At 42.1% G+C, this 19,402-nt stretch overlaps 2 protein-coding genes and 1 long non-coding RNA gene across 5 annotated transcripts in view; 2 read left to right on the top strand and 1 right to left on the bottom strand.

Moving 5' to 3' along the window:
* gal3st2 (galactose-3-O-sulfotransferase 2) overlaps window positions 1-19,285 on the top strand; it is a 31,210-nt gene extending 11,925 nt beyond the window's left edge. The window contains exon 2 of the mRNA XM_051958358.1: window positions 16,630-19,285. Within this exon, the coding sequence (XP_051814318.1) occupies window positions 16,630-17,529 (900 nt within the window). The 3' untranslated portion in view covers window positions 17,530-19,285. The remainder of the gene's footprint in view (window positions 1-16,629) is intronic.
* Window positions 1-19,402, top strand: part of LOC110972401 (melatonin receptor type 1B-B-like) — a 174,346-nt gene that overhangs the window by 84,061 nt on the left and 70,883 nt on the right. The window lies entirely within an intron of this gene.
* Window positions 1-19,402, bottom strand: part of LOC127536905 (uncharacterized) — a 211,239-nt gene that overhangs the window by 180,782 nt on the left and 11,055 nt on the right. The gene's annotated exons all lie outside the window — the stretch shown is intronic.

Raw genomic sequence — 19,402 nt, 5'->3', positions numbered from 1 at the left:
GTAAAAACAGTAAAATGTCGTCCGTTGGGACTTCCGGGTTAAGCCATGTTGGGGTAGGACTCACTTTCGGTTTATTTTATCCAGTTAATACCTTTTGTTAGCCACATAGAGCTTCGGTTTGGAATTGCTCCTTCGTTTTCGTACGACATTTGTGAGGCGAGATGAGCAAAGCTTGAAAAACGGGCAGCAAAGCAGAAAAGCAACAGTTTGCTAAAGCTAGTAGCAACATGGTGGAAAACCCAGCAGCGCCACTAACGACAGAGACGCTGGTCCTGGAACTTGAGAAGCTGAGGAGGAACATGTATGGCGAATTCACAGCTTTACTAAATAGTTCACTGGAGCCTATCCGTTCCTCGGTCGAGTCGTTCCAGCTGAGCTTAGCGGCACAAACCACCACCATCAGAGAGATGGAGACCAGCTTAACTGACCACAGCGACAGGATAACGCAGCTAGAACAAGATGTGAGCGGGCTCCAGTCCGACCTGGGATCAGTGCTGAAAGAAAATGCAGGACTTAAAATGAAGCTGGAGGACTTGGAGTCTCGCTCAAAACGCCAAAATGTCCGTGTCCTAGGACTCCCGGAGGGCTTGGAGGGGAAGGATGCCAGAGCCTATATGACCGAGATGTTCACCTGCCTGCTGGGGGACCTGCTGTCTGGACCTGGACTGCGCACACCGCAGCCTGCAGCCGAAGCCCCGACCGGGGGAACCTCCGCACCCTATGATCGTCAGGTTCCATCGTTATGTGGAGAAGGAGGCCGTTCTGAAGTGGGCGAAGTCGCACAAGGACTCTTCATACAGCAGCCATAAAATCAAGATCTTCGAGGACTTCAGCGCGGCGGTGGCCAGGAGTCGAGCAGCGTTCAACCTGGTGAAGGGACTACTGCCGGGGAGTGAGGTTCGGGATGCTGTATCCAGCTCATCTCCGGGTCACCCATAACAATAGGGAGTACATCTTCAACTCTCCCGAGGCTGCAGAAACTTTCTACAGGCAGACCTTCCCAGCCGAGGAGGCTCAACAGCGGAGTAAAACCATATCCAGGTGACGCTACTCTGATTAGTATAGGCTCAATATGTTATTGGACTCATGTTGCATTACAGCGAAAGTTACGTTCATTCTGTTCAGATGTGCTGTAGCCCGTGTTGTAGCCCTATTCATGTTTAATTTTTGATGCCACTTATAACTGCTTTAAAGCTCTCTCCCCCTTGGTTAACTGCAATATTCAGGGTATAGTATTTTACTGTTAGGAGTTGATAACCTCATATGATTAACCGGTTGTATGTACGCTCGTCAGTATGAGTGGGTGGGGAGCAGGAGGGGGGAGGTGGGGTGGGGTGTTGCAACTCACTCTGTGGTGGCTTCTCATTGCTTGATCATCATTTTTATTATTATTTTTTTCCCTTTTCTTTCATCCGTTCGGGCATTTTTTTCTCTCTATCTCTTTCTCTCTTTCTTATATTCTCTTTCTTTTTTCCCCTCCTCTGGGTCCCAAGTGTCTGGTTTCTGGTTTTACACATGGTCTGGTGTATTACTGTGTATAAATGACGAGTGATTCTGCGACACCAGGGGTCGCTGTCAGGCACAAAATTAACATCATTACTTGGAATGTCAGGGGTTTGGGGGGACAGGTTAAATGCTCCAGGGTTTTTTCACACCTAAAACATCTCCACACGGACATCGCTTTTTTACAAGAGACTCACCTACGTACAGATGACCATATTAGACTCCGCAAGCCATGGGTTGGACAGATCTTTCTCTCTAATTTCAATAGTAAATCCAGAGGCACAGCCATTTTAATGCATAAACGAATAAAGTTTGTCTCCAATCAGATTTATTCTGACCCTGCTGGTTGTTACATTGTGGTCTCAGGTACTCTTTTTCAAACCCCGGTTGTGCTAGTAAGCGTATATGCACCCAATTGGGATAGCCCAAGTTGTATGTCCACGTTATTTTCCCATCTGCCAAATTTAGATACTCATCATATTATACTAGGAGGGGATCTTAACTGTGTGGTTAATCCAGGCCTTGATCGTTCCCAGCCCAGATCAACCTCACCAACAGCAATGTCCAAAACTTTATTAACATTAATGGATCAAGTGGGATGTGTTGACTAGAGATAGACCGATATGGTTTTTTTGGGACCGATACCGATACCGATTATCGGTGGTAAAGTCGGCCGATAACCGATATTTGAAACCGATATTTACTTGCTTTAAAAAGGAAAATATTGGTGTCAAAAGCATCATCTCAAACACGAAACATTTTTAAGTTTCTTTATGCAAATGTTTTGTGAACATAAACATCTTAACACGTCTGTAAAAATGTAAGTTTAAGAAACCAAAATAACTTAAATAACTTAAAAAGAAAGCAGAAAACTTAAATAACTTAAGTTAACTGAAAACTTGAATAACTTAGGTACATATAGGTGCTTGACCCCAAAACAAAGAGAATAGAAACAAATAAAATTTTTACATTTTTAAGTTTCTTTATGCAAATGTTTGTGAACATAAACATCTTAACACGTCTGTAAAAATGTAAGTTTAAGAAACTAAAATAACTTAAATAACTTAAAAAGAAAGCAGAAAACTTAAATAACTTAGGTATATATAGGTGCTTGACCCCAAAACAAAGAGAATAGAAACAAATAAAATTTTTACATTTTTAAGTTTCTTTATGCAAATGTTTTGTGAACATAAACATCTTAACACGTCTGTAAAAATGTAAGTTTAAGAAACCAAAATAACTTAAATAACTTAAAAAGAAAGCAGAAAACTTAAATAACTTAAGTTAACTAAAAAACTTGAATAACTTAGGTACATATAGGTGCTTGACCCCAAAACAAAGAGAATAGAAACGAATAAAATTTTTACATTTTTAAGTTTCTTTATGCAAATGTTTTGTGAACATAAACATCTTAACACGTCTGTAAAAATGTAAGTTTAAGAAACCAAAATAACTTAAATAACTTAAAAAGAAAGCAGAAAACTTAAATAACTTAAGTTAACTGAAAACTTGAATAACTTAGGTACATATAGGTGCTTGACCCCAAAACAAAGAGAATAGAAACAAATAAAATTTTTACATAAGCAAGTTCAACAGTCCCAATTGAGCAGCACCAGATTATGATGCAAAAAACAAAGTTGCTCCGCATGCTCTCCAGTCAGACGACTTCTCTTGTTGTCATAGACTGTGGAGACTTCACTGAAGAGACGCTCACTTGGGACTGTAGAAGGTGGTGCACAGAGAAACTTTCTTGCGTGTTTTGCAAGTATCTTGAAGCGTCCTTCATTTCGTTTCCACCACTGGAGTGGATCTTCTTTACGCCTGTCAATGACAGGCTCCTTGAGATACAGATGTAACTCATCTTCAACAGTAGCCAGCTGGTCACCAGTGTGAGATCCCAGCAGAGAAGTGAACATCTCATCGATGCGACTGCGGTAAGATGTGTGTACTCTTTGTTGCTTTTTGGGGGGGGTTCATTCTCCTGTGTTTCAGTTGCTGCACACTGTTCCTCCTTGCTTGAACCCTCTGTAGCAGCATGCTCGCTCTGAGTGGTCTCTTGTGTGGACGTGTCCTCTTCTTCTTGCAACCATCTTTTGGCTTTACTCAAGGTGGTGGCAGAGGAAAATGCATGACTCTTGTAACGAGGGTCTAAGAGACAGGCCAGCACCACAATTTTGGTGTCTTCGATTTTGGAGAAGCGCTTGTCCAGACTCTCCCTCATAGTTTGCCTTAGTGTTCTAATGCCTCTTGTGTTGGGCCCTTCATCATTCTGGAAAAGCATCTTGAGCACAGTCAGGCTTGGAATTATGCACGATGCAGAGGAGTTGCTGTGGCTTACTTCCAGTGTTACTTCTTCAATTGGAAGCAGTGTTTCAATTAAATTTGAGACAAGGTCCCACTGCTCAGCTGTGAGAGCTGCAAATCCTCCATGTTCACCACTGTAGATTGTAAGAGCACGCTTTTGCTCTTGCATTCTTTGTAGCATGTGGAGCGTTGAATTCCATCTTGTTGGAACAGCCTGAATTATGCTGTGCTCTGGCAAGCCAAGTTCCCCTTGAATTTTTCGCAAACGTTGTTTGGCCAGAATGGAGTGGTGAAAGTGTGTGGCACACCTCTTAAGAATTGCAATGACATCTGTAACTGCTCTTTGACTTGTCAAGCCATCATTCACCACAAGTTGCAAGGTGTGTGCTGTGCAGCTAAGGTCTGGGAGTTCACTGAGCCTCAATCCCTTCACTATATTTGCTCCACTATCTCGAAGGACAAGTGCTACACGGTCTTTGTTTATGTTCCAGTCCTCAAACATAGTAAGTAATGTTTCTTTTAGGTATTCCCCCGTGTGAGATCCATGCATTGCTCTTGTATTTAAGACAACCTGCTTTCTTGACCATCCTGCGTCAATGTAATGGCATGTCAGGCTCATTAAAGACTCAGTATTCCCAGACCAGCAGTCTGTGGTGAAGGAGAGGGAGTGGCCAGCATTTTCTGGTTTAATCAGGGATTTGATCTTGTCCACGACCTTCTGGTGAACGTCTTTCAGCTTTTCAGTACGGTAGTACTTGTCACTTTTGAGTGCGTATCTTGGCTCAGCTGCAGCCATGAGGCGTTTAAAGCCAACATCAGATACCACTGTGAATGGTTGGTTATCAGTGACTATCATCTCTAGGATAAGTTTGTCCATTAGTTTCAACCTGTCATCTGACTTGGACCACTTTCTTTGTTTGTTAAACATTTCTTCAATTGTAGGCTGAGCTGAAGTTGCCGCATCCTGATGAGTTTCAGGTTCCTGTTTCTTCTGTAATTCTTGATACAACTCTGAATGATGAGTCCTAAGATGGGACCACAGGTTTGAAGTATTTTTGGTTCTCCCTATTGTTGATCCCATGCTGACATTTTCGTTGCATTCTTTGCAGACTGCCTTTCCTGATGATGGTTGACTGTAATGCTTCCATACTGCACTTTTTGCTCTGTCCATCTGTATAAAGGTTTGAAAAAAGCAAGAGTTATGAGGGGGGCCACATCGTGATAGAGTACTTAAGTTTATTTATCATTATGTAGATTTTGTTTATTATTATTATCTAATTAGGTACATAATACATATTAAGACAGAACTAAAGTTGAATTTTACAAGGTCTAACCAAATATTAAACCAGGCCTGGAAAATCAAACAAGATGTTGATGTGGAATTAAATGTGTTATCAAATATTGTTATTGTTACAATGTATAACTAATATTTTAACAGTAACTGATAGCAGAGACCCGGCATTTCAAAACTAGGCTACTTTGCTTTTAGTTCATTACTTTAATTTGTATTTTAATTTCTACTCCTGGTTAACCCCTAGTTTTAGTCCAGCAGTACTCATGAATTACTGGTTGAGTTTTGGTTAGGTCTGATTTGGTCGTGGATTGAATAGTTTTAAAAATATCTGTGTGAAATACCTTTACTTTTTAAAATTATAAAGTAGCCTCTGAACATGCTTTTCTTTAAACCTCCAAAAAACGTGGAAGTTGCCCTACAGTTTTCTTCCTGAGTGCTATCTTTTATACTTTTCACACTCCTCTGTGACTGAGCTCATGCTGAATAGTTCATCTATTGGTCACATTATTTATCACTGAGCACCGTGTTGAACTCTTAAAGGGTTAAATAAAGCAGTTTGGAGACGTTTGGGAGGAGTAAGATACAGCCTAAAATAATGTTGAATGACACCGCATGGCACTGTTGCGTTAAGTTTATAAGTGGAGAGGAAAAAGGACTCAGAGAGGTGCGCAGGGCCATCCTCTTTCTGCAGCAATGCGAAGCCACAGGACAAACAAATGTTTCATACGACACATTTGAACTGTGGTGGCTCTAATTCAGTCCTTCGAACTGTACTGTGTCACATGTAAATACAGTCCACGGCTCAGTTCGCGACGCGTTTGGCTTAGCTCCGTCTTACAGAGGTGCAAAATGGTTCAACTCAGGTGAACGTGCTTGGATGTTTCGGGCATTGTTGTTTATTGTTGTTTATGACATTTTGGGAGAGTTTGCTGCCTTAACTTACCGTTAGCAAACAAAGTTTCCTCGTATCTGTGAAACCAGCCTCTCTCCTTTCCGGCTGTCTGCGACTCAGACCGTGCAGCACTTGGCAGGACCGCCCACGAATGCTGTGCCCTCAGCGGTCGCTCTGATTGGCTCTCAGCCCTCTGTGTGTGACCAATCAGATGAAGCTTTGCTCTTGGGAAGAGCCGGAGAGTGAAAAAGGGAGAGAGATAGCAGAGCGGGGCGAGGAGCACGAGGGAGCGCGCCAGGAGAAGAAAAAAAGGAGACGCTGCGGCATAAACGCCAAAATAACCCAGTTCTAAGTCTGTTGCGCCGATTATCTGCGTTTCGCCGATAATCGGCCAAACCTAGATATCGTTGCCGATAATCGGCCCGGCCGATAATCGGTCTATCTCTAGTGTTGACCCATGGCGTTTTTTTCCACCCAAATGCTAAAGATTTTTCTTTTATCTCTGCTGTACATCATGTCTATTCCCGCATAGATTTTTTCTTTATTGATAAGGCCCTTCTACCTTTCGTAAGATCTACAGACTACACTGTAATAGTAATTTCCGATCATGCCCCTCATGCACTTGAGTTGTGTCTTCCTTTGGGTTCACCTAGACACCCCGGAGGCTGAAAGCTGAACACAGGCTTGCTGGCTGATGCAGAGTTTTGTGACTATATTTCTGCACAAATCGATTTCTTTTTAAAGACCAACAGATCTGATCACATTTCTCCATCGCTTCTATGGGAAACATTAAAGGCCTTTATACATGGATGTGTCATCTCTTTCAGTGCACGTTTGTCTAGAATCAGAAGGATGAAACAGCAACAACTTATGGAGTCCATCTTAGACATAGATAGACAATATGCCTCTTCGCCAAATCCTGCCCTGGCGACTAAATGTCTGCAGCTACAAACCGAATTTGACCTCCTATCAACAAATAAAGCAGAATTCCTCTTACGACGTACAAGAGCTACATACTATGAGGACGGGCACAGGGCCAGTCGTCTCTTAGCCTCACAGCTTAAACATCAACATGCCTCTCATTTTATTTCACAAATATTTCACAAATACATGACTCTGCTATGGATTCATTTTTTAGCCATTTAGATATTCCTGGTATAGGCAGAGAAACATCAGAACGTTTAGATAAACCACTAAGTCTGTTAGAAATCACTTCTAGCATCACCGCGATGCAGAACAACAAAAGCCCTGGCCCAGATGGCTTCCCAGCTGAGTTTTTTAAGAAGTTTTCTAATCAGCTCGCCCCTTTGTTATTAGAGGTTTTCAATGACTCTCTAGAACGAGGTGTTTTGCCACCAACTCTGAATGAGGCATTGATCTCTCTTATATTAAAGAAAGACAAGGATCCCACTTTGTGTGGTAGCTATAGACCAATGAGCTTGCTTAACCACGACGTCAAGCTATTGGCAAAGACATTGGCACGCCGGCTGGAGACCTGTCTCCCTGACATTATATCAGATGACCAAACAGGTTTTATTCTGGGCCACCAGCAATCATCCAGTGTGCCTAGACTTCTGAATGTGATTCTAACTCCCTCTGCCTCTCTGAATCCTGAGATGGTTATATCGCTCGACGCGGAGAAAGCATTTGATCGGGTGAAGTGGGGTGACCTTTTTTCAGTCCTCCAAAAATTTGGCTTTGGCCCTAAGTTCGTTTCTTGGATCCGTCTTTTATACTCTGCTCCAGTGGCTAGAGTTACAACGAACTCAGAAATTTCACCGTCTTTTCCTCTTTCCCGCGGCACGCGTCAGGGCTGCCCTCTTTCGCCCCTGCTTTTTGCACTGGCTATAGAACCTTTGTCCATAGCCCTGAAGAGGTCCGCATTATTTTCAGGTATAATCAGAGGAGGCATTGAGCATAGAGTAGCATTGTATGCTAATGATTTATTGTTGTATGTCCAGGACCCAGTGAACTGTGTAAACAGAGTAGTGAACCTGTTAGAGACCTTCGGAGTGTTTTCTGGCTACAAACTAAATATTGCAAAAAGTATATGTTTTCCTATTAACCAATTAGCAAAGCTGATTTCCCCTGATACACTACCCTTCCGTTTATCTCTTAGTGGCTTTAAATATTTAGGTGTCAACATCTCCCACTCCTTCAGCTCGCTACATAGGAACAACTTTGTGGAACTGACTGAGAAGATCAAATCGGATCTTCAGAGATGGAGTGTACTGCCTCGGTCATTGGTAGGCCGCGTCGAAACAATTAAAATGAACATACTACCTCGGCTTTTATTTCTCTTTCAAACTTTTCCTATCTTCCTCCCTAAATCTTTTTTCAAATCTCTAAACGCCTCTTTACTTTCTTTTATCTGGGCAGGCAAGCCCCCCAGGATTAAATTATCGATCCTCCTAAGACCCAAATGTGATGGGGGCTTGGCACTTCCTAATATGCTGTTTTACTACCTCCATAAGCTTAAAACTTGGTATCACTCCCCTGACACCATATGGTGTCGCATAGAAGCAAGCTCCTGCACTTCATCTTTACCGGCACTGCTTTTTGATCCACTTACATCGCAACCTTCTCAATATACCAACAGTCCGATCGTTCTCTCTTCACTTAAAATCTGGAAACAGTGCAGGCAGCATTTTGGATTAAGGTCTTCCTCCGTCCTGTCTCCTATCTGTAATAACCACCTTTTTTTACCTTCCTCTTTAGACTCTGTTTTTAAATTGTGGAAGGGGAAGGGACTGGTCTCTTTTCATTATCTTTTTTTGAACAAAACGTTTGGTAGATGGGAAAGTATTGCTGCTAAGTTTGGGCTGTCACTACAGGATCGATTTAGATATTTCCAACTTCGCAATTTTCCTAAGGCCAACTTTACATCCTTTCCTGAATTGCCTGAGAAGACCCTCTTAGAAAATATAATGTCTCCACCGACTTCACAAAATAACGTCGGCTCAATTTACAATCTTCTGCTCTCATCACAAATTTCTTCCCTCTCATGGCTGAAGGACATATGGGAAAAGGAGCTCGGGCTGGCGCTAGATGAGGACTGGTGGGAAGAGTCACTACTTAGAATTAGCTCCACCTGCACCTGTGCTCGTATGAGCCTGATTCAACTTAAAATGTTATATAGGACTCATTATACTAAGGCCAGACTGAAGAAATTTTTTCCTGACTCGGACGATAAATGTATCAGGTGCTCTCTTTCCCCTGCAGACCACACGCACACATTTTTCTCCTGCGCTAGGGTCGGCCCCTTCTGGTCATCATTTTTCAGCTCCCTTTCTATAATTTTGGGCACTCCCCTCTCCCCGTGTCCCTTAATAGCTATTTTTGGTGTATCACCGGTGGACGGGTTCAATAAATACCAAGCCGATCTGGTTGCATTTGCTGCCCTCATAGCCAAGCGACGTATACTTCTGCACTGGAAGAGTCCTAATCCCCCCCGACACGACCTCCTGGTTGAAAGATTTAATGTCTTTTTTTCATTTGGAAAAAATCAAACACACAGTCAGAGGATCAGTGAGAAGATTTCACTGAACTTGGGACCCCTTTCTTTCCTATGTTAACTCTCTAACCTGACTAGACTTCCAAAGCTAATTGCGACTTCTTTTTTTTTTTTAGTTATTATTATCATTTATTTATTTATTTATTTTTCTTTCCTTAAATTATTGTCTCTTTTTATTTATCCTGTGCAGTGAGCATAGCACACCTGGATGGGTGAGTGGGCAGGGATGGAGGGATATTTTGTGTTTTGTCTGTCACTCAGGTTTTATTCTGTTTAATATTCTTTTGTTAAGATGTCGGGGAAATGTTCTATAAAGAAAAACTGATAGACTTCTCAATTGGCGATATTGTTGTACACTGTTCATGATTCCTTTTAAAGTCTGCACAATAAATACATCTGTTAAAAAAAATGCCGTCCGCATGCAAACTAATCTTATGTTGAATTTGGGAGGTTTGAATTTCCTTAATGCGGACATTCTGCCATATGGCTGCGGCTAAAGGCTCTATAAAGATGGTGAACAGTGAGGGAGAGAGTGGGCATCCCTGCCTCGTCCCCCTGTGCAGTGTGAAACTTTGTGAGGTTAGTCCATTGGTGGTGACAGTGGCTGAAGGAGCAGTGTACAGAATTTTAATCCAGTGAATAAATGAGTACCCGAAGCCAAATTTTCTAAGGGTGGTGAAGAGAGTTTTCCAATTTACTCTGTCAAAAGCTTTTTCTGCATCTAATGTTGCTATGATGGTGTCTACCTGCTGTAATGATGAGTAATGAATTAAGTTGAATAGTCTACGGGTGTTATTGGATGACTGTCTACCTTTGATAAAACCGGTCTGATCATGGTGGATTATAGAAGGAGTTATTTTTTCTATTCTGTGTGCTTGGGCTTTACTGATGATTTTTATATCTACATTAACTAAGGAGATTGGACGATAGTTTGATGGAAGGGTTGGGCCTTTATTAGGCTTCTGAATGAGGAAAATTTCAGCTGTATTCATGTGTGTTGGAAATCTAGATTTTAATTTTATTTCAGTTATTGCTGTCAAAAATAGAGGAGATAGAATAGACCAGAAATGTTTATAAAATTCAGCAGGGAAGCCATCAGGACCCGGTGCTTTGTTGTTTGGCATGTGGTGTAGGGCTGTAGAAAGTTCTGTTTCTGTTATTGGTGCATCTAATGCTTTGGATTGTTCTGGAGCAATCTTTGGAAGTTCAGTGTTGTTGAGAAAGTAGTCGGTGTCTTCTTGTTTTGGTTCATTTGTAGATGAGTAAAGGTTGGTATAAAATGTTTTAAATATTTCATTTATTTCCTGTGGTGAATTGGTTAGGTTCCCTGATAAGTCTTTAATAGCTGTGATTGTTGTTCTTTCTTTATTTTGTTTAATTAGATTTGCATAATATTTACTAGATTTATTGTTATGATGGAAGTTTTCTTGTCTGAGTCTCTGAATAAGAAAATGGGCTTTCTTATTCAGGATCTCGTTCAGTTAGAACTGATATTTTCTTAATTCTTTCTGTGTTTCTTCTGTTGGGTTACTTGCATTCAGCGTATCTAGTAGTTTTATTTTTTGTTCTAATGTTGCTTCATATTCTTTTTCCTTTTTTTCTTATTGACAGAGAATGATATGATTTTACCTTGTAGAACTGTTTTCACTGCTTCCCACAGAACGGTGGGTGATGTCTCCGGGGAGTCATTTATTTCAAGGAAGGAAGCCCACTCTCTCCTGAGATAACTGTCAAATTCTGAGTCTTTAAGAAGCGATGTGTTAAAACGCCATTTAGTGATGCGTTTGGGTTGGTTAAAAAGGTTCCATCTGAGTGTTACTGGGGCGTGATCACTACTGATTATGGGGTGAATTTTTGAATCGGAGATCTGTGATATGATTGAGTTGCTGGTTAGAAAGAAGTCAAGACGTGAGTAGGAGTGGCGAACTGGTGAGTAGAAAGAATATTCTCTGGAAGATGGGTGTTGTAACCGCCAGCCATCGCCAAGACCGAAATTACTCATGAACTGTTTTATGATACCTGTGAAATCTGATTAGCTAATGCAGTGAGTTGAGTGTGCATCTGCTGATAAGTGTCTGAGAGCTCACGGAGGGTTTGGTGGTGTTGTCTGAGGATGTGACTCTGACTGGCTACAGTTCGCCTGACGTCGGGTGGTGTGGAAATCTGGTTCTGGGGATCAGAGGACTGGGTTGGTGTCTGGTTCTGGGGAGTGGAGGACAGGAAGATAGCCCCCATGTGGACTGGAAAGGGAGCATCGTCCTTCGTGGGATCCGGGGGTGGAGCGGCGATCTCTTCCAAGTCTGGGGGTGTGTGGCGCCGCGCTGCGAGGCGTCGTTGGCCGGTCCGACGTGCGGCCGGAACCCTAGCCGACGGAGAAGCAGGGGCAACCAACGATCCTTCCCTGGAGCGGCGGTTCTAGTTCACTTTCGGAGGGGCCGGGGGGAGGAGGGGCGAGCCGAACTTGTCCGTGCGCTCTCCGGGTTCATCATAGGGCCAGATCGTTCTGTCACACAACGAGCAAAGAACCCGAGCAGAGAGCACATGGTCGAGGCACAGGCTGGCTTGACAGCAGGTTTATTCAGGGATAAGAGGGGGGATTGTGGGAAGGTGGGGAACCGGGAGTGTGTTCGGGAGGGTGGACGTGGCAGATGGAGTCGGGGAATGGTGGATGAATCAGGGGAAGCCGGAGGGGAACCATGGAGGGGAAACCCGGAAGGACATGGAGCTGGCTGGGGTACACGATGGGGAACAAGAAGACAGATGAGACAGGAGGGAGTCCGGGCAGCTGGTCTTCTGGTGAAGAGAGCAGAAAAGAATTAGTGTTAGAAATACACAGGCAACAGAGCAAGAGGCTAGAAGGCAAACTGACGGGGTACGTCGAGTCTAACGATCTGGCAGGGTGTGGAAGGATGAGCCGGTCTTTTATTGTAGGTGTGTAATCAGCAGACTCTGGAGGTGGCTGATTGTCTGAGTGTCACCAGCTGTGTGGCCACACTCCGCTCATCATACTGCTGCAAAAAGAGGGAGAGAGAGAGAGAGGGGGGAGAAGGAGCACGAAAGGGAAGAGGGAGAGGAGACAGATAGGATGGGGTCTTTTGGGACGTCAGGAGGGAAGGACAGGGGGTGAGAAGGGAGCTCTGACACCATCGCTCCTTCAAATTTCTTTCTTTTTCTTATTGTCGCAAATACACCACCGCCGCACATCTCCGCCTTCACTGCAGAGTCCTGCATTGTGTCAGGTACTCGTGAGAACTAAGGTAAACTACGGATAATTGTCTTGCTTGGTATCTACTCTTTGATATGTCAGGTTAATACAACGTTACTCGCAGGAGCACGGCTCGATGTGACGTCCAGCATCCAGGTAGCAGGCCAGAGAGTCAGAGGAGTGTCGTCTTGGAAAATAGGGCAGTGACTTACCGGAGAAAAGTTATTAGCTTAAGATAAATAGATAAATAGATTTTACATGTTAAATAGACAATCGCAAATTATTGATTTCCAGCTAACATTACGTAACACATGAGGTCCAGGAGCAAAAATGACTTTAACCAAGTAAGATAAATATTAGTGGTAGGACACAATTTAAAAAATGAATCTATCTAATTAGAGGCTTTGTAATTAATTAATCACAACTGATTAACAAGGGCATAGAGGTAAAAAAGCAATATATGCAGTGTTGTCTTCATTTTAAATGCCAATAGGATTTTGCGGCTCCCGGTGTTTTCTTTTCTGTTGGAAACGGGTCGAAATGGCTCTTGGAGTGTTAAAGGTTGTAGACCCCTGCTATAGCAGTACAACCAAGGGGTGGCTCAGGTGATCCTGCACAGCCTTAACTATCAGCTTTATCAAAGAGGAAAGTTTTAACCCTAATCTTAAAAGCAGAGAGGGTGTCTGCCTCCCAAACCAAAACTAGGAGCTGATTCCACAACAGAGGAAAACAGAAAACTGAAGGCTCTGCCTCCCATTCTGCTTCTGGAACTGTGGGAACCACAAGTAAATCTGCAGCCTGAGAGAGAGTGACTCTGTTTGGATGATATGGTACAATAAGGTCTCCAAGATAGGATGGAGCTTGGTCATTAAGAGTTTTATCTGTTGGAAGCAGGATTTTAAACTATATCCAGGGTTTTACCGGGAGCCAAAGATAGGAAGTTAATACAGCAGAAATATGTTCTCTCTTACTGGTTGTTGTCATAACTCTGGCTGCAGCATTTTGGATGAGCCAGAGGGTTTTAAGAGAATTATTGAGATATTCTGATAATAACGAGTTACAATAGTCCAGGCGAGAGGTTACAAATGCTTGGACTAGTTGTTGAGCATCACTCTGAGACAGAAACTTCCTGATTTTCACAATATGCAGCAGTTGACAGAAGATCATCCTAAAGACTTGCCTTATGTGTGAATTAAAAGACACATCCTGGCCAGAAATAACTGGAAGGTTTCCCACAGTAAAACTGGAAGCTAAGGCAATTCCATCCAGAGTAACTATCTGGTTGGACAATGGTTTATGATGCTCAGGGCCAAATTCCATAACTCCAGTTTAGTCTGAATTTAGAAGAAAAAAATGACAGGTCATCCAGACCTTTCTATACTTGTTGTGATGTGGTGATCAACTGTATCAAAATGCAGCACTGAATGCCAGCAGGACAAGTATTGAGAAGAGTCCACTGTCTGATGCTGTAAGAAGATCATTGGTGACCTCAATCAATCAATCAATCAATCAATCAAACAATCAATCAATCAATCAATCAATCAATCAATCAATCAATCAATCAATCTTTATTTGTATGGCACTTTTCATTCAATTAAAATGCAACACAAAGTGCTTTACAACATTTAAAAACATTAAAAATAAGAAAACCCATCCCTCACTCCCTCCATGTATACATATATGCACACAACTACACATGCACTCCCACACACACATGGACGCACACCCACACACACGCACGTACGCACGCACGCAGGCACGCAGGCACGCACACACTCTCACCACTTACTGTAGGGAGACATGGCATGGCACTGACGGTTGTGGAAAATGCCACTATTGGGGCTGTCCACACTGGGAGGAGTCGGAGGCCATGACCGCTGGGGCCACTGACACTCAGACCCCACCGACCTCGACAGACAGAGGGTGACTTCCATCAATGCTGTTAATGTACTACGATGTATTCTAAATCCTGATTCTTCAAACAAACCATTTCTATCCAAGACAAGAGATAGTCCAAGTAAGGAGTGCACCAAGAGCATGTTTTGCTGCCCTATTTTCTAGATTTGGTTCTCCGTGGTTTTCTTCTTCAACCATATAAAAATTAAGTTGAAGGGTGGCATTTTGACAAAGTGCACATCACAGATGATGTTTGACATTCTTACTTACTGGGTGTCTTCCAAATGTGGAAAAAGCACTATCAGTCATGCTGCACAAGGTGATTACTAAATGAATTAATAGTCTCAGACTGAACTTTTTGATTACACCTCACATTTGAGGTCTTCATAATCATTTAAAGGACCCAAATGGGAATTTCTTGTGTTAATACATAATATGTACGTAGGCTGTTGTCTGGCATGGGATTAGTGGACCAATACTGCTTAATGTGGTTTCAACAAAGCTGAGTTAATAAACTGCAACATTGATCAACCCCTTACCTCCCCTGTAAAATGCCTGTGTGGAGACCACTTTGACTAGAGTAAGATTTTCAAGTGAAGCATCTGAGTGAAGTCTGGCAGTGTATGTGTTTCCATGGGGGCAAGATGTGTTATATGTTAGGTATACACAACATGACTTACACTTGTAAAGACCATGTATGTCATGGCAGTCTTAAGTTTTAATTACTCATGTAACTCTTTATTTTCTACAATGGGATCATTTAAACACATGCATATTTGTCACAACAAATAATTGTGCATTTTTTTCTTTCACAGAGTATTATAGGTCTTCTGGAAAAATAACATCTATTGGGTCAAAAAACATACATACAGAACTTGATTGATTGCACTACCTTGACTGACTGGTTTGGCTGATGCAGAAAGCTGTGATAATCAAATTTTCTTAGTGCATATGCATAGATCTGAAAAACCAAATCACTGACTTAAACAAGTCAGGAAAATCACTTGGCACAAGTTTAAAGCTACTACAGATCCCAAATGTAAGGTATCACCTACTGCTGAGAGACAATTGATCAGGATGGTCAAGAGTCAACCAAGAACAACCCAAAAAGTAGACCTATAATGAATTACAAGCTGTTGGCACACACGTCAGTGTCCACAATCAAGTTTGTTTTATATCACCATAGGCTGGGAGACTGTCATGCAAAAGGGAAGCCCTTTCTCCAGGAATAGCACCTTAACACTGATCAGATAAACAAATAAAAGGCCTTCTGGAAGAAGGGTTGATAGTCTGATGAAACAAAAGTTGAGCTTTTTGGCAACAATGTCCAAATATGTTTCGAGGGGAGATGAGATGAGGCCTTTAATTCCAAGAACACTGTCCAGCATGGTGGTGGTAGTATTGTGCTCTGCTTTGGATTACATCCACATTCTTCAGTAAAACTTAAAATCACCAGGTTTCTGCCTGAATTTGCACACAATTAAGTCTCATAGCAAGACAATGATCCAAAACACATCAAAAGTGGTAAAGAAATGGTTAAATCAGCCTCTCCAAAGTCCTGGGTTAAACCCCAACAAGAACCTGTGGATTGCGCTGAAGAAACAACTCTGTGTCAGTCAGCCCACACGCCTAATTGAACTGCATCAATTCTGTCAAGAAGAGTGATGAAAGATACAACCAGAAGCTTGTCACAAGCTTGTGGATGACTACCAAAAGCACCTAGTTGAGGTGAAAATGGCCAGTGGACATGTGAACAAGTATTAGCATCACTGTTTGTATATTGTTGACAGTGGATTTAGTCATATAAGATATAATAACTCTTTGAAAGAACAAAAAAGCTTGATTGTTTTTTGTGACAATGACATGTGTCAGTGATTCCATCATAGATCAAAAGTTCTAGAAGTCGGTGGAAATTCAGAACTACCATGATATACATCATTGGAAGGTCAAGGACTTTTGTTCACAACTGTATGCTATAAATTGAAAGTTTTGTGAAATTTGTTTCCTATCTTACATCCTAGGTTACAAAGGTGATGCCTGAGGATACCTTCTACTTTTCCATTCTGAGGCATCCTGTGGCTATGATGGAATCCATCTTTATTTACTTCAAGAGCATTCCAGCCTTCCATACAACACATAGTCTGGATGAGTTCCTAGACAACAGCTGGAGAAACTATAACTCATCAGTCCTCAACAATCATTATGCTCACAATATCCTGGCTTTTGACTTTGGCTTTGATAACAACGTTGCAGCTGGTGCTGAAGACTTGGAGGAAAGAGCCACCATGGCTATTGCAGCTATAGAGCAAGATTTCCACCTTATTCTTATTTCTGAATACTTTGACGAGTCCATGATCTTGCTAAAGCATGTTCTCTGTTGGTCGCTGGAAGATGTGGCTTCTTTCAGGCTCAACAGTCGCAGTGAAAAAACTCGCCACATGCTTTTACCAAACACTGCAGAGAAAATCAAAAGGTGGAATGCTTTAGACTGGAGAATTTACCTGCACTTTAACACCACCTTCTGGCACAAGGTGGGTAGTGTGGTTGGGCCAGAAAAGCTGAATAAGGAAATATCTCAGTTGAAAGAGCTACAAGCCAAGCTAGCTAACATCTGCCTCAAAGATGGGGGGGCAGTAGACCCATCACAGGTGAAAGATGCTGGGCTGAAGCCATTCCAGTATGGAGCAGCTATCATTCAAGGCTATAACCTAAACCCACATCTAGACAGACAAATGAAAACAAAATGTCAGAGACTTGTAACACCAGAACTGCAATACACAGACCACCTATACACCCAGCAATTCCCAGAGGTAACTGCTAAACGCAGACAAGTTGCTCCACAGCATCATGCCTCAGAGAGTACTGCCATGACAGGAATGATCCAAGAGATAGAAGCAAATCGCAAAAAAACCATAACATGAAACATTTTGAAATCTCAAAAATGAAGCAACTTCCTTAATGGTAACAAATACAGAAACTAAATAAATATGCCTAAAATGACAGCTGTGACACATACGGACAGGTTACATATACCGATCAGTCACAATATTGAAACCACTGACATTTGAAGTGAATAATAATTATCTCATTACAATTATCTCTTCTTGTCAAGGAGTGGAATATAATAGATAGCACATGAACAGCCTGACCCAATCCCACTGGAGAGCTACTGTAGCACAAATTGCTGAAAACCTTAATGCTGGCTATGATAGAAAGGTGCCAGAACATACAGTGCATCACAGCATAAGGCTGCACATCGGCAGATCAGTCAGAAAACCCATGCCAACTCTATATATTGCCCAAGGTACCTTTATTGAACAAGTGAATGTCAGAACTGGAGTTTGTAGCAATGGAAAAAAGGTGGTTTAATCTGATGAATCACATTTTCTTTGACATTATATGGATGGCCAGATGTGTATGTGCATCTTTTCACTAGGAAAGAGTTGGCAGCAATGGGAAGGAGGCAGTGTGGTTGTTTAGGAAATGTTTAAGGAAGTCCTTAATCAGTTCACTTGTCTTCCAAATTCCTCGGATGTCAATCTGATTAAGTATGTGTGGGACTTAAAGAAATGATCTGCTGCTAATGTCCTACTAATGATACCACAGAACAATTTCAGAGGTCTTCGAGTATTATTATTATCATTATTATTATATGGAATTCAAGGGGCTGCACAGTGGTTAGCACTTTCGCCTTGCAGCAAGAAGATCCCCGGTTCAAATCCCGGCCTGGGATCTTTCTGCATGGAGTTTGCATGTTTGCATGTGTGGGTTTTCTCCGGGTACTCCAGCTTCCTCCCACAGTCCAAGAATATGCTGAGGTTAACTGGTTACTCTAAATTGTCCGTAGGTGTGAATATGAGTGTGATTGTTTGTCTGTATATGTATGTGACAGACTGGCGACCTGTCCAGGGTGTCCCCTGCCTTCGCCCGAGTCAGCTGAGTGATGTTTCATTTAATCTATTTTCGAGAATAAAGAATATTAATGTTTAAAGCTGTGTGGCCCCAGGATGCCGATTAAGACCCACTAAATGATGTGCAAAGATGGAGCAAACAACACACTGTTTTTGATTAATTTATAGCAGTAAAAGTAGTGAATCTAGATAGATAAAGATTTTTCTGAAAGCCATTGCAGTTGTGACAATGAATAACATTTTTTGGCAATCGACCACCATCACCATCTTAATAGAGAATCCTGACCTCTTTAACTGATCTTTTTCATATTAGCTGAGTCTTTCTGTCTGGGGCATTTTGATTTTTATTAATGAGATTGATATTGTTTCTGATTGCTTCAGAAGAAGACATTGTAGCTCCGTAATCTCTGCTCAGTCAGATCTGTTGTTAAGTGATAAACTACAACCAATAAAGTTTTCTTTATGTTTGTTAATCTACTGTACGTACAGAGGTTTTCTTGAAAGGAACTCTTTGATGGCACATTGCGCCTGTTCCCCATTCAGTAGTGTCACAAATGCTGTGCCCTTGTACTGCCACAGTCATTTGTTTTGCTGGCCGGTGGGTTGAGAGGGACAGAAGAGATAGAGAGAGTGGGGGATAAGGAATATATGGCACACAATTGGATACTGAACCCCGAATTGCCTACCAGTGACTGTTCCACTGGTGTATGAATGTATACTGACTGATGCTGCAGGTTGATTAGCAACCTGCACATTAGTGTGTGAATGTGTGTGTGTCTGGGTGAATGGGAGCAATTGTTGTCAAAGCGCTTTGAGTACTCTGATGAGTAGAAAAGCGTTATATAAGAGCAAGTCCATTTACCATTTACCATGTTCAGCTCAT

Source organism: Acanthochromis polyacanthus, chromosome 13, assembly GCF_021347895.1.
Source record: "Acanthochromis polyacanthus isolate Apoly-LR-REF ecotype Palm Island chromosome 13, KAUST_Apoly_ChrSc, whole genome shotgun sequence".
In the NCBI taxonomy this organism is placed as follows: Eukaryota; Metazoa; Chordata; class Actinopteri; family Pomacentridae; genus Acanthochromis; species Acanthochromis polyacanthus.
The sequence above is the reverse complement of the archived record's forward strand: the minus strand, read 5'-3'. Positions and strand labels throughout refer to the sequence as shown.